This window comes from Cucumis melo, chromosome 6 (genome assembly GCF_025177605.1).
Source record: "Cucumis melo cultivar AY chromosome 6, USDA_Cmelo_AY_1.0, whole genome shotgun sequence".
Classification (NCBI taxonomy): domain Eukaryota; kingdom Viridiplantae; phylum Streptophyta; class Magnoliopsida; order Cucurbitales; family Cucurbitaceae; genus Cucumis; species Cucumis melo.
The window spans coordinates 1,228,722-1,243,933 of NC_066862.1; the positions used below are offsets into that span (position 1 = coordinate 1,228,722).

Consider the following 15,212-nt stretch of genomic DNA (forward strand, 5'->3'; position numbering starts at 1 on the left):
TACCTTTTTGTTATCTGCATTAAAGACGTACAATGCAAGCATCAAGATATAATAGCACACTTTATTGTATATTATTATTTTTTGTGGCGTTTAATTTGTATTAATTGCCATAATTTTAGGAGAATTTCATTGGAGAAAAAGTATTATCCTTTATCGAGTCAATTTGATAAAGTTGTGTCACTTTTTGTTTTTCAAGTGACAAATAGAACTTTGCCCACGCCCTCTTTCGTTTAGTCAATATGCTTTGCCCTTGTATTGTTGACAATTTTTTGTTTAGGTGCTTCAGAAAAACATCTTTACTCCAACATTATGTAATGTATTGAAAATATGTGATGATTTATTGTTAACTCTATTCAAACAAACGATTGTTGTACATATGAAATATGACCAAATATAAGGGTGTGGCACAAAAGTGGAAGTGTTGTTTCTATACGTGTATTTTCGTTTTGTTGCTTTTGAGTGTTGAATATCAAACTCCTTTTTTCAATGTTTCGAGGGAGCCTTGATACGAAATCATCTTAAAAGAGACGAAACAATGCAACTAGATTGAGTTAATAATATCATACCGCTTCTGAAAATGTACAGGTTTTGAGGTTTTGTTGTCCCTGACACAATATTCGTCAAATATATTGAGTAAGTTTTTTCTATACATAAATTGACTGATGAACAAGCTTAATCGAGCTCTCACTCATGTAGAAGAGAAGATAATCACTAGTTTAGATCGAGTTTTCGTTCACATATAACATAACAAAAAGAAAAAGAAGAGAGAGAGAAAAACAATCATTTATGTCACATGTCATTTTTTACGACCATTCTAGTCTACACCCATTTTTACAATAATGAATCATTGTTAAAGTTGAGGGAGGCTTGACAAACAATGCTATTATGACTATATTATCCATAATACAAAGAAGAAGAAAATTTAATTTTTCAACCAATTGAACGAACAGTGAGTAACATGAGATGGATGCAAGGTCATGATTAGATAATTTGAAGATAGATATTAAAAGATTAGGGAATAAACACATGGATACAATAACCATCATTGCAAATATTTTGTTTTTCATTTGAGGAAAGATGAGGGTGTTTCACTAAATTTAGTAGAAATACCTTTCATTTTTTCCCTAGTTGATTGTCATGTTTCGGTTTTGTTTGTTGTACCGAAGAAAAGCTAATTAAGATATATATCGACTAAATTGGTTATTAAGGTTGGAATTTATATTATTAGATTGTTTTTTTTTAATTATTATTATTGAAAAATCACTTTTGTAATTGAAAAAAATTATTTCAAGTGATAAAATTGTTTGGTAAATATTTTGATTAATTATTTTAGCAACTAAAAAATATATTATATAATACAAATAATTAAAGAAATTGCCAATAGACAACAAAATTTTTTCCTTAAAAAATGAAAAAGAAAAAGAAAAAGAAAACTCTATCCTACCGAAGCCTTTCCTTATCCAATTCAGTTCATAGAAAGATTAAATGACTAAATCGTCCTCAACATTATCAAATATTACAAAGACTAATGACTTTAATATATTATGGTTTATTAGTAATAGAATGGTAGCTCGAGGGTATAGACGGAATTTGGAAATTTAAAAAAAACTCATTTTGGGTGAACTGATCCTATACTCATCTCTTTCACTGAGCGAAGGAGAAACGTTTGTGAACTCCGATGGCCTCTTCTTCACTGTTGAGCTCCTCTACGTCGTCGTTTCATGGCCATTCCCCGTTCTTCTCCGTCCGTTTTTCTGCCCCGGTTGGCTGCGGAAACCCTAGCAATGTAGCTCAATTGGCGGTGAGAGTTAAAGCATTGGCTAGTGCCGGTGGCGCTATAGTGCTTGTGGAGAAGGCAGAGGCCGAGAAGGTCAACCGGCTTAAATCCAATTACATTGAGAAAATCGTGCCGTTGCTTATGGACGAGTTCTCCTACTCTAATATCCACCAGGTATTCACAGCTTAATTTGGGAGGTATTGATTGAATTATTGATTTATTTGCTCGATTGGTCGTTGGAGTTCGTCGGATTTTTAATTTGACGGAAGTTCGGTTGGATTTTGATTGTTTCCGAAGGATAATTTGTGTGTTTTATTAACTATTTGTTACAACTGTTAGAAGATTTGGAAATTATTAATGGTTTTCGACTAAGTTTCTAGATACACGTACTTGTGTGAATTACGTACAGCCGCGTGGAAGATAAGGATTCTTGATGAAATAAAATACCCTGAAAACTGAGACGAAGTTCATATTTGTATTCAGTGGTGGTATTCTACAATACTTTTTTATTCTCTTAGATTAAGTTGGAGTTTTTAATTTTGGTTGTGATTTTAGTTAGTGGGACTCAAAGAATTATGGCTTGTGTTTTTTCTCCTTCCATCTCAAAATTTTGACAGCCCACATGACGACTAAGTACAAATTCTTCCAATGGAATATATGTACCTTTTCTCTTAGGTCCCCAAAATTGAGAAGATAGTGGTGAATTGTGGTATTGGAGATGCCCAGCAGAATGCGAAGGGTTTGGATGCTGCAATGAATGAATTGGCATCCATTACCGGGCAACGACCTGTGAAAACACGTGCAAAGAAGTCCATTGCCACCTTCAAGATCAGGGAGGGTCAACCACTTGGGATTGCTGCAACCCTAAGGGGAAATGTGAGTTTCACTTGTTTTTCCTCTTAGAATTTTCAGCTAGTCATTGTTTCTTTTGATCTTTTGGCTTCTGTTGTAGTCGTCAGAGCTACTTTGTTCAGCATATCCTGATATGGAAAATGCATTTTGATACTTGGATCTGGCTCTAATTTTCAAAACTTGTAGTCATTAACATTTCTCATGTTTTACACGTCTATCTTTCCAGTCTTGAATTGTTACACCGATGATCTGTATACACTTTTAACGTAGTTGGTGTGGTGGATGTCTCTAGTTTGATAATGATGTTAGGAATTCGATTGTTTGAGATAATAATATAAAAGAAGTGCAAAAGAATGACTTTGGAGGAGGGAGTTGCCCCATCATGATTTGGGCTTGATACGTTTTATTGTGATGCTCGTCTAAAGAAGAAGATTTCTGTGAAAATCGCCAATGAGTCGAAAGGACAAAATAGATGTAGCGTTCTCTTGTGTTTTGTTATAATTGAAGAGATCTCACATCATTAAATGGAAAAGGTTATGCGTGCGGCACTCGGCATTTATGATCCGTAAATGCCTCAATGCTTGTAGTTCAGCATATTTCTCTGTATAATGATGTTAGGAATTTGGTTCTTTGAGATAATTATCCAAACCAAGTGCATAGGAATGGCCTCATGTATGGGGTTGCTCCTTCACAGGCTTGATACTCGTTTAGTGAACAAGAACTTTGTGTCGATGTTAATTATGATGGAGTAGGACAAAACACATAATATTAAAGATCTGATATTCCAATAATGGAAGGTATCTTGCATCAATACATAGAAGTTTTGGGTGTTGCTGCTGCCATTCGTTCTTGAGTGTTAAAACGGCTTGATTTTTATGTTACTTGCTCGTTGATTGTACTTATAGGTGATGTACTCTTTCCTGGATCGTCTGATCAACTTGGGGCTGCCCAGAACAAGGGACTTTCAGGGTCTGAACTCAAGTAGCTTTGATGGGCATGGAAATTACTCCATCGGTATCCGTGAACAGAGTGTGTTCCCAGAAATAAAGTTCGACACACTTGGCAAACCGAGGGGGATGGATGTTTGTATCACAACAACAGCTGAAACCGATCAAGAAGCTCAGCGACTCCTGGCTCTCATGGGAATGCCTTTCAGAGAGAGTGCTGGTGCCGCAGCTGTGATGCGGAAAAAGAAGCTAAAGTCCCACCATTTTGACTCCAAATCCAAGGGAAGAGCTCGGAGGTAATGAATTCATTTTAGGAACAAGGCTTTTACATTTCCTCAATTCATCTGTTGTATCTTTACTAGAAAAACTATACTCTAGCAAATTTGATGAAGTTATAGAGTTTTGTTTATTAGATTAGTTCCTTTGGCTCTGAACACCAACCAACAATTTCGCAGTCCTGAATAGAGTTCTAGCACCGAATGCTGCATACGAACAGTATCCCCTTGGCCATTGAATAAACCATAGGCCTTGCTCTAAATAGAAATACCTAAAGAAAACTAACTTTTGTTTGAGAATTTGGACAAACAGTAAAACTAGATTTAATCGCCAGTTAGTTATTATAATAGCACGATAATTTGTAGTCTTTTTTTTCATTCCATTCAGCCATAGTTGCAGGGTAGGAGATCGAACTTGCTAATTATTATCTTATCCATCAAGCCCTGTTCGGATCTGACTCTCTTAGTGTGTGATAAGTTAAGATAATTTAATCCCTTCAAATGCTATTCGAAACTATGAAATAGATAAACGAGAATCTTCAAAAAGCCCACTAGCCTCCTGTATGAATTTGACTAGTGTGTTGTTCATAACGTCTGTTTTGCTTGTGAATTTTGATTCTCTAGCATGAACTCGACCAACTTTTTTTGATTTGTCCTTTACCATTTCCCCCTTGAATCAATTGTTTCGCTTCAGGGGTTTTTATTATTGTTTTTTTAGGAAATTCACTTTAGGGGGAAAAAATAGACTTTTGGTTTTTTGTATAATTTTTATCTAAAATTACATTTTTGCCCTTTCTTTCATCCATGCCTGTGGACCCATTTTCTTCTTTCTTCCATTTTTTTTATTCTCTTCTCTCTCTCTCTCTCTCTTCTTTCACTTCCCTCTTGTTCTTCTCTTTCCTCTTCTTTGAGACTTTTTATATATTTAAGTTTTAAAAAAAGATTTTTTTTTAAAAAAAACATCCCTTAGTTTTGTTTCTAAATCTTGAAATATTACACTTTTTGTTTCTAGATCTTGTGATTGATTTAAAGTCCATAAGTTTCAATTAACTCCTCCCACTTTGAGATTTATCTTTTTTATATTGCATTTTTCAATAAATATTTAACTTTAGTCTTAAATTCTCGTGTTTATTTATTAATTTAAAGATTAAAGTTATAATTAATTGAATTTTGATGTTTTTTTTTGTATTGGTCTATTGCAACATAGAAAGTAATCTAACGTTGATGAAAAATATTATTATATTTATAAATATTTTGACTCATTTTTTTATATTTGATAACAACTCTTAAGCTAATTCAGGATATTATCAATAAAGACTATAAAATGGAATTTAGTGAAAATTTTATATTAAAAATGTAAATATTGAAACATAAAAATAACGCGAATTTTAATGGACCATTGGGGAAGAGAGTATCTAGGAATTATAATAACTCAAATTAATTACGATAAACATTATTTCAAAATTTCAAATTTGTTATAATATTTACTATTTGCTACAACTTTTACTATTTACCATTTGTTGTTCTTTTATTATTTGCTATCGTGTTTATTTTTTCCTTATCAAATTAAAATAGTCTACACGTAAACTAAAATATTATACATCTCAAACACAAACTATTATAATTAAACTATAATCACGTAATACTAAAAATTCACTTCTTACTTCAATCATCCGATAGACCGTGACACTCATAAAACTGCAAATTAAAATTAAATAAAAATTAAATATTTGATATTTAACCTAAAATAGGAAAAACGTACAACGTACTAACTAAATAATTTTGACAAATTTGATGTCCTTTCGGTGACTTACTTTTCAGCCGACCACATGATGACGAGGTTAAGTATTTAACCTAACCCTCCCTATCGTTGGTTTTAATATATATTGTTTTCATATAGCTACAATAAGACATTTAAATACACCTCTTTACTTTATTTTGTTTTATATATAAAATGTATATACATCATCTAATATTACAACCTCGTACCTATTAGTGTAACTAACACTTTTGACTCGTGTACTTAATTTGTTGGAATCGTTGTGCAATTATTCACTAGTTACTATACTACGACCACCGCTCGAGGTTTTAATGGATATATGCTTTATTTTATTATAACTTAAACTCCTCAATTATTCCTTTAACGTTTATGGACCATTTAGATCGTTTCAAACTCAATCATTTTGAGCTATCCCGTGGGCCATATGAGGTAATTCTCGAACCTTGTAAATGGCACTTGAAGTTCTCTACACGTCGTGTTGAGATATTCGTGTAGCCCAATAAACTATTAAGTCCTTAGTGAATTTTACCAAGCTCCTTCCATGGTCATCTCAACTCCTTCACAAGTCATACAAACTCTCTCATAAGTTCTTGACCTTACTCGAGTTTTCCATTGGTTGTACGAGTTATCACACGAATCGTTTGAGTTCATTCTATAGGTTTATGACCATTTTCAATAGATTCTTTATGTTTCCTCATAGATCATCTTACCCCATTTGACTCATAAATCTACCCTACATTGTTCGTCTTTTTACCAAGTTTTCTTCATTGAAATACTTTTATTTATCAAATATTTTGTCACACAAATTTACTTGAAAAATTATTTTAAATAATAAAACTTCTCAAAATATCATTAATTTTGTTATATATTTTTTTTAAAAACAAGTGGCTTAATTTTGCAATATTAACTCAACTTACTATTATTTGAGATAACAATTATTATCATCATAAGAAAAAAGTATCTTAAATGAAGTGACTAAGCGATTTGACAGTAAATTAAAAGTTTATGTCAAATTTGACAATGACGTGGCAACGACGGGCCAAAAAAATGCTCACAATCAAAGGGACACACGGACCAACGAACCGGGTACCCGAAAACCCAACGACCCGACCTGATTGAGAACACTTTTGATATAAATATCTTCCGAAGACGAAACTCCTCGGCCAAGCAAAAGCAACACACCGTCGACCTCTGTTCGTTCTTTTCATAGCTCCGGCGATCGATTAACTTCTTTTAGCCATGGAATTTCCGTACATGGAAGCTGTTGTTGGTACTCACTCTTCACCCATTTATTGTTTCTGTCAATGTTTATGCATGTAACCTTTTCGTATCATTGTTTAGATTCTTTATGTTTGGTTTTTGATTTGGTGTTTTCGCTACTTCTTGTTCGTTTCCATAACCTCGACGATCACGAAGCCTGTTAGATCCACTGAGCTTCACTACGTATTTTTATGTTTTAAGTTTTCGATATTTTCTTTCAAGACTCTCAGAAATGTTATGTAGTTAGGGTTTTACGTTATTGCTATTGGTATTGAGGTTTTAGGCATTGGAAATGCTTGAAAATGGCATCTTGTAAATTGAATTAGTGATTGAGGATGATTGTTTTATGCTTTTGGATGGTCGAATTGTACTATATTATTCTTTCATTCATAAGACAGGAACGTGTCAAGTTGATTTGGAAATGAGCTTTATATTGGTTAGTTTGATCTGAACAAACGAACTCAGAGCCCGGTTTCGGTTAGAATTGAACTGAGTCTTTGAAGAAAGAAACTATTTTACGGGTCTATGTGTGTAAATCGGTTCTTGTAGTTTTACTTCCTGATTAGTTGTCAGAACAGAGGTGGTCAATTGTTTGATAGAGGAAAGTAATGCTGTTGATTCTTTCTGATGGATGCATTTTTATCCTCAGGTTTCATGATTTTAATGTATATTTTTGAAACTTATTTGGATCTTCGGCAACACACTGCTCTGAAACTGCCAACTCTTCCCAAAACTTTGGAAGGAGTTATAAGCCAAGAGAAATTCGAAAAATCCCGGGCTTACAGTCTTGATAAGAGGTTTGTCTTGTTTTGAAAGCCAGATTTGTAAAAGGCTCCCCTGAACTTCAATCTGTATTTATTTTGGTGTTTAATTGTATACCACGTCTCTCTTGACTTTCAGCCACTTCCATTTTGTACACGAGTTCGTAACTATAGTGATGGATTCTGCTATACTGTTTTTTGGAGTACTGCCATGGTTTTGGAAGGTGAGTGATTAAAGCTTATAAGTGAATCGATTCGTTCAAGTTTTTTCTTTACTTCCGTTGAAATATTCATATTGCCCACTTTTGGCATGCAGAAATCGGGAGAGTTTGTGGTGTTGGTTGGGCTCAATGCTGAAAACGAAATTCTGCACACACTTGCATTTCTAGCTGGGGTCATGATTTGGTCACAGGTATGCTCAATAAGTGTAATTTAATTTCTATTGTTTTAGTAGTTGAGAATTTATTTAGCTTTAATCTGCTCTGTCTTTTGGATAAATCAAAAATTGCTATTGTAGGATCGGAATCTGCTTTGCTTTTTGAAAACCACAATTCACATAATTTAATTTTCATAGAGCTCTCTGTTTTCATACAGTACAAAACTGCATGCTGTTGTCCTCGTTGATTTTAACCTTACCAAACTGGATTTGGAAATATTTTCTGTGATGGGTGTTTTGGGGGCCCTAAAACAGGAGCAAAGATTAATTAATCTTCATATTCCTTTCAGTATGTATTATGTTTTTCAATTATAATTCATGAATCAGAGAAATTTTGCCAACTTTAAAATTGAAATGAAAAGAAAGAAACGAAAGTCTTAAGGATAGGGATAAATTTTGCCGGGAAGCATTAGAAGTAGCTAGATTTCAATGTTCACCGTGAAGTTCTTTAACCTCCATAATTTTTGAATTATCTCCTCGTGTATTTTTTACAGTTTTGCATTTATTTTCAATAATGTCTGAATTCCTTGGTTTTGGAGTTCTAAATACTTTCATTTACATAGTGAATTTGGGAAATTTATGATTTGAAGTTGGTTTACATTGATCGTTTGTTTGGACTGGTGTGCAGGTCACTGATCTACCATTTTCTCTCTACTCGACTTTTGTGATTGAGTCCCGCCATGGTTTCAATAAAGTATGTATATTTTTTTCCGATAAATCTCATTAACAGTAGGAGTTGGAGATGTCCAATTTTGTTTTGTATTGAACAATTTTTTTTCTTTTGGGATTCCAGTTGGACGTTTCCCATGTTGTCCTGTCTACTTCCTAATTATTTTCCTAATTCCGTATTTAATACCTCTTCTACAGCAAACAATATGGTTATTCTTCAGGGATATGATTAAAGGGATTTTGTTGTCCATCTTACTCGGCCCACCAATTGTGTCTGCAATCATTATAATAGTGCAGGTAAACTTATGTAAGTTAGTAGTTTTAGTTTACATAGTGCATGCAGAAGCATGCCATCGTAAATTCTATATTTCCTGGAGTTCTTTTCCCCCTTCAGTTCAGTTTATATATATACTCCTTCGTTTCTGGATTAATATTCTTATAATGTTTCTTTTGTCATATGCAAGGGCTAATAATATCTTTTGATTGCATACAGAAAGGAGGCCCTTACCTTGCCATCTATCTTTGGGCATTTATGTTCACATTATCTCTTGTGATGATGACCCTTTATCCAATTCTTATAGCACCTCTTTTCAATAAATTTACCCCTGTGAGTATCCAAATTGTGTGATTTGATCAAAGCTTTTATGACTATCTGTTTTTTCATTCAGTCGTCCCACTTTAATGCTCTGTAAAAATAGCTTCCTCCAGGTGATCTCAGGGAGAAGATTGAGAAACTTGCTTCCTCCCTCAAGTTTCCACTGAAGAAGTTGTTTGTTGTTGATGGATCAACGAGGTCAAGTCACAGCAATGTAAGTCTCTTTTTGCCAACTTCAGTTTCTTGATTTTTGATCGCATATTTACTTGTGTTTTGCTATCTTATCAATATCATTCTTCTTTTTTTTGCCTGCTTTATCAATTAGCAATCGAGAGTATGCTTCAGTAAATGATTAGGAATTTTTATATTTGTGTCTGTTACTAGGACTATTTACATAACTTATACCAACTTTGTTTCTATTGAGTATCCTTTTTGGTGCTTTCTTACAATGATCTTACCAAATTACTGCCGTCTATGCAGGCTTACATGTATGGTTTCTTCAAGAACAAGAGAATTGTCCTCTATGATACCCTGATTCAACAGGTATGTTGAAATGTGTGGAAAGCTTTTCTCATATTAATGCCTGTACATCCTGAACTTGTTTTTGGACTGAAACTTGTACAGTATTTTTTAGCTTTTCATTACTTGTTTAATTTTTTTTTCCAAGTGTCTTGGTCATAATAACTTTATGCTTCCTTCCCGTTCTATTTATTAGTGCAAAAACGATGAGGAAATTGTTGCTGTCATAGCACACGAGTTGGGGCATTGGAAGCTAAATCATACGATGTACTCATTCATTGCTTTACAGGTATACGAGATTAATTCTAGTCATGATCAAACTTCATAGCTAGTAGCTTGTTGTATCCTTGGTTTTCTTTTCTTGAAGAATCCGAAAAACATCAGCTGCTTTCAAAATCAGCCACTAGATTTTGGTTTTATGCCCATTCATCTTATTAATTTTCGAAGTTTTGCAATTGGTTATGTTATGTGGAAGGCTCATTTTTTAACTGTTTGTGAGCAGATTCTTACACTTTTGCAATTTGGAGGATATACTTTGGTGAGGAATTCCAGTGATTTGTTTCGAAGTTTTGGGTTTGATACTCAGCCAGTGCTTATTGGGCTCATCATATTTCAGGTAGTGATAAAATAGAATGTTGAATTAAAAATCTAACTTTGACAATCTAAGTAGCCCCTACTTATTGACGAGTTGTGCTTTTCTACTATACTCACGTGTAACTACTTACTACTATATTTTTTTTTCTTCGACTTGATTTTGGCTTTATATCCATGCATCACTAATCTTTCTTACCAACCTGATCTTCAATTGGTTGCCTTTCTGGTTTTGAATATGATATTATTTTTTCTTTTCATGTACGTTAATATGCAAAATGTGCGTGCTTTGTGTTAATTCTGAGCTACTTACTGCATTATTTCTATTATGAACTGCTTCATTTCATTCTCAATCTGAAGTTTACAGTTAAATATTTCATTCTCGGGGAATTCTTATGTCCCTATGCAAACTATCAGTTCATTCCAGCGACCTGTAAAGCACATTAAAATGCTGCATAATACCTACAAACATCATTGCTAGGAAAAATGAGATGGAATTTATTTCTAACAAAATTTCAATATGTACACTTATGTTGCCTTTGGCTGTGCAGCACACTGTAATACCTCTCCAGCATCTAGTAAGCTTTGCTCTCAACCTTGTGAGCCGATCTTTTGAGTTTCAGGTATGTCTGAATCTCGTGCAGGTTTTTTCTTTTTTCTTTCTTTTTTTTCTTCTTTTTATTATTATTATTATTATATATATATATATATCCTCTATTTGTAAAAGGGTTTTGATCGCCAAATACCTTTTCCTTTTTGACCAAATGCAGGCCGATGCCTTTGCACAGAAACTTGGTTATTCTGCTCCTCTTCGTGCTGGTCTTGTCAAACTACAGGTATTATTTATCTATAGTTTCAATCCTGTAGCGTAAACTTCCTGTTCGAACTTTTGTTTATCATTTCTCCGCCCTCCGTCATTCCTGCTATTTCAGTAGATAATCCAAAAGTTACTTCTTGCAGACAGTGAAAACTAGGGAAATTGATTTGCCAATGATAAGCTGACTCACTTTTACCTGCTTTCGTTTGAGCTTGTTGATTTTTTTGCGCATTTGTGTATTTTGTTATGAAAAACCAACTTTCATTTTAAACTGAAAGGAAAGAATTTAAGGCATACTGAAAACCCATAAAAGGGGAAACAAAGAAAAAGCTTTCCAGCCTAACAAAATAAGACCCAACCAATTTTTTATTTTTTGTTTTTTATTTTAAAAAAAACCTTGGCTAAAGACACTCACAGAAACAAGTTGAACTGAATACAGGACCAAATTTCACACAGAATTCTCTCAAACGTCCTTAAAATCCTATTGTTTCCTTTTCTCCAAAGCCCCCCAAACAATAGCACATGCTTGGCAGTCCCGGAAAGCAGAATGGAACAAGAACTCTCAATCATATCTTTATAACCTCTATCTCTAGCCAAGTAACATCAAGCTCCTTGTGTCCCCAAACTGAATATAAGCAAAGCACCCTATCTTGCCACAAACCTTCCTTCCTCTAGAGAAGGAGAATGGATCACGAATTCATCAACCATAACCCTGAAGCCTTTAAGTCTTATGTCTAGCTTAACTAACATCATGCTGCTTCAGAAACTGACTCCAAATTGAATGACCACCTTTGGTGGTAAAATCGTTTTGGCACATTTGCATATTTAATTATATGCTGCTTATACAATTGTTTTTTATGTGAGACTAATAAAAGTTGTACTTCAGGAGGAGAATTTGTCGGCAATGAATACAGATCCCTGGTATTCCGCATATCATTATTCTCATCCTCCACTTGTTGAAAGATTGGCTGCACTCGACCTAGCAGATAAGAAGGAAGAATGATACCAATCTTCGGTCCTAATATCTCGTACCTAGCAGGTGGATTGACGTTCTATTACGCTACCTGATTGACTTTTTTTGGTGGGACGGGTGGGGAGAAAGAAATACTAGAGAAGTAAGCCCCCAAAGGAAAAAAGTCATCCATGTTTGTTCTAGTTTTACACAAAGGAAAAAAAGAACAAGAAAAAAGTTGTTTCTCTCTTTCTTTGCTTGTTATTGACCTGCTGTGAAGGAAACGAGAGGTGAACTAATTACTAAGGTCATGTTATCATTCTGTATGAACTCGATCAGACCCTTCTTTGCATAACAATCATGAGGTAGAATTATGTTTTGTTTTTCTTTTCTTTTTAAGAAAACTGTAATTCTGCTGACAATAGTGAGAGAGATTCAATGCAATTTTGTTAATTTTCGGGTTGCATTCTCTCTTTCTTAATCCTACATTGGAATAGGAAGTGGAAGTGCAGTTTGAGTCATCCAAGCTCGTTTAGTTCAGCCGGCTGTCAAATTTTCCGAGGCATTTTTTAGTTTGTTAGTTTGACATCAGGACCCGAACTAGCCTCAAGGAATAATCCTTTAAGAATCAACCTTGTGAATCTTTTATCAAAACGCCAATGTGTTTCGTACAAGAGATGAATGACTCTAAAAACTCTTCCATGGTTAGACTGTGGTAACTAATCTAACTTGTAAATGCAGGTTGATACTTTTTGCGGAAGCTCTCCTTAACACAGGTCAATGTTCGAACAATTACACGACTAATTATTTAAACATTTCTTGTCAAGATGAGTTGATTTCTTTTTCCTCCAAGAGTACTATTGATATAAATCTTCTGGTAGCCTTTGTTTATTGTAAAACAAGAAAAACCATGATCCATAGTCTAGACTTCTTTTAGCTTACTTATAACCGGCTCTATTTGATTACATCTTTATTCACATTGAAAGCATGTGTATTGTCATTGTCAAATTGACATGGAGCCCCATGAATTTTTGTCCGCAATTGTTAGGGATGATTTGAGAAATACTTTTGGTCTCTATAGTATGAAAATGCATTTGGTTCCTCAACTTTTTCATAATGTACCTATTATTTTCATTTTAGTTTGTTACAATTCAACGTAGGTACTATGTTTCACAATTTGTAAAGGCTCGAAATAAGTCCTTTGTTTCAATCATTACGAACTAAAGTTTTACACTAAATCAATGTTCCTTTGGGTGAATTCTAACCTATTCTTTAGAGGAATGAAAATCCTTTCTCTCATGCAGATTCTTGTAGAAGAAATTTGGAGCTTCCTTGTTTCTTTTACAAGGTATTTTGTACCTACCCTTTTTTTTTAAGTTCTTTTTAACTTTCCCCAAGGAATATGACTTAGAGGGTTTTTTTTTCTCTGGTTCGAGAAATACGACACAAGTTCCTTCAGCATTAAAGTGTATGGTACCTGATTCGAGGTGATTTTTTTTCACTTATCTTGAAAAAGTAGAAGCACTTTGCATCTTCAGACTAACAATCTTTCAACTAACCTTGTCTTTTATTCCTTGTTTTTGTGCTAAAAAGTATTCACGCATATGTAAATTGTTATATTTTGTCTGAAAGCTTTTTATCTGCTTCATAGTAATTTCCTAGACCTAAAGTATAAAAAAATACAAAATACTTGATGGAAAAAAAAAAAGCCTAATATTTAGACAAGGTGATCACAAATCTTAACCCTTTCACTTTTTCTACAAAACAAAATATATAAATAGTCTAGAATATTGGGTTGGTAGAAAATTGGGGTTTAGTTACAAGAACTCAGAACTTATAGGCATCAGTTGATGGCTCCCACGTGGACAATCCACATAGATTACCTTTATGCATGTGCATATAAATCACTAAAATATATATAAGGTTTACTTGCTTTGGTGGTAGTGCTAATTTTATATGGTCAAATGTTAATAGAAAATTAGGTTTCTTTATTATTAATAATAATAATAATAATAACAACAACAACAACAATAATAATAATAATAATAATAATAATAATAAACAATCATTCTCTTGTTTATGTATCAATTTAACAAAATTTAGAAGTTAAAATGGTACAAGGTTAGAATTCAAATCTTTCGGTAGGAAAAATGAAATTGTAAAAGGATAAACCTTTGTTCTATAATTTCTTTTTCTATTCTTGAAAAATAAGTAAAAATACTCTACAGTTTGCTTGCCTTCCGTTTTTAAAAGTCAATTTAATACCTTTTAAGCTAAAGATAACCATTTTAAAATTTTGATTTTATTATTATTTTTCTTTTACATTTGATATATTTTGTTAATTTGTAATTTTTTAAAATATTTTAAATCTAATTGTGATGTTAGTAAATATTTGAATTTTAATCAAATTTAGAAACCAAAATTCGAAATCATTTCTAACAGGTAGATTACAAGACAGAGGTGGGAGCATTTTTTTTTTTTTGGAGTATGAACTTCCTAAATTTTGTGTTATTATTCTTATTATTATTTTAAGGAAAAGTGTGTTGTTATTATAAATTCAATCCAATATTTTTAATTGAAATAATAATCCAATGATAAAATATATGTTCGACACATAATATTGAAATCTAGGACAATGAACCTTTCACCAAAACACACAATTGGCTGTCATGAAAACAAAAACCAAACACCAAATTCCTATCAAATTCCAGCCTATTAAGAAACTCTGTCCACTTGATAAATTTTCCTTTTCACTAATATTTTATTAATTTTAGCCTTTTTTTTTTTTTTTGTCTTTTAATTCATTTAGATTCTCATAAGGATTCCACTCATCACTTTGCACATTCCCAACATCCATTGCCTTTGACAGAAAAGCAACCAAATGGGTTCCATCAATCTTTAGAAAAGATTAGTTTAGAAAAGAGATGTTCACCCTATAAATGTTATCACTGCCTTTGCTTAATCTTTGAACTAAGGTATCA

At 33.2% G+C, this 15,212-nt stretch overlaps 2 protein-coding genes across 2 annotated transcripts; both read left to right on the forward strand.

The window, feature by feature from the left end:
- The first annotated feature begins 1,581 nt into the window (after positions 1 to 1,581).
- On the forward strand, positions 1,582 to 3,993 carry LOC103483250 (50S ribosomal protein L5, chloroplastic). The gene is made up of 3 exons (XM_008439782.3): positions 1,582 to 1,951; positions 2,453 to 2,653; positions 3,535 to 3,993. The coding sequence occupies exons 1-3, from the start codon at positions 1,679 to 1,681 to the stop codon at positions 3,874 to 3,876; spliced, it is 816 nt and encodes a 271-aa protein (XP_008438004.2). The 5' UTR covers positions 1,582 to 1,678; the 3' UTR covers positions 3,877 to 3,993.
- Positions 3,994 to 6,756: 2,763 nt separating this feature from the next.
- On the forward strand, positions 6,757 to 12,697 carry LOC103483251 (CAAX prenyl protease 1 homolog). The gene is made up of 14 exons (XM_008439783.3): positions 6,757 to 6,901; positions 7,541 to 7,688; positions 7,792 to 7,876; positions 7,969 to 8,064; positions 8,717 to 8,782; positions 8,956 to 9,054; positions 9,251 to 9,364; positions 9,456 to 9,566; positions 9,833 to 9,895; positions 10,068 to 10,160; positions 10,374 to 10,487; positions 11,014 to 11,085; positions 11,233 to 11,298; positions 12,166 to 12,697. The coding sequence occupies exons 1-14, from the start codon at positions 6,871 to 6,873 to the stop codon at positions 12,280 to 12,282; spliced, it is 1,275 nt and encodes a 424-aa protein (XP_008438005.1). The 5' UTR covers positions 6,757 to 6,870; the 3' UTR covers positions 12,283 to 12,697.
- Positions 12,698 to 15,212: the final 2,515 nt, after the last annotated feature.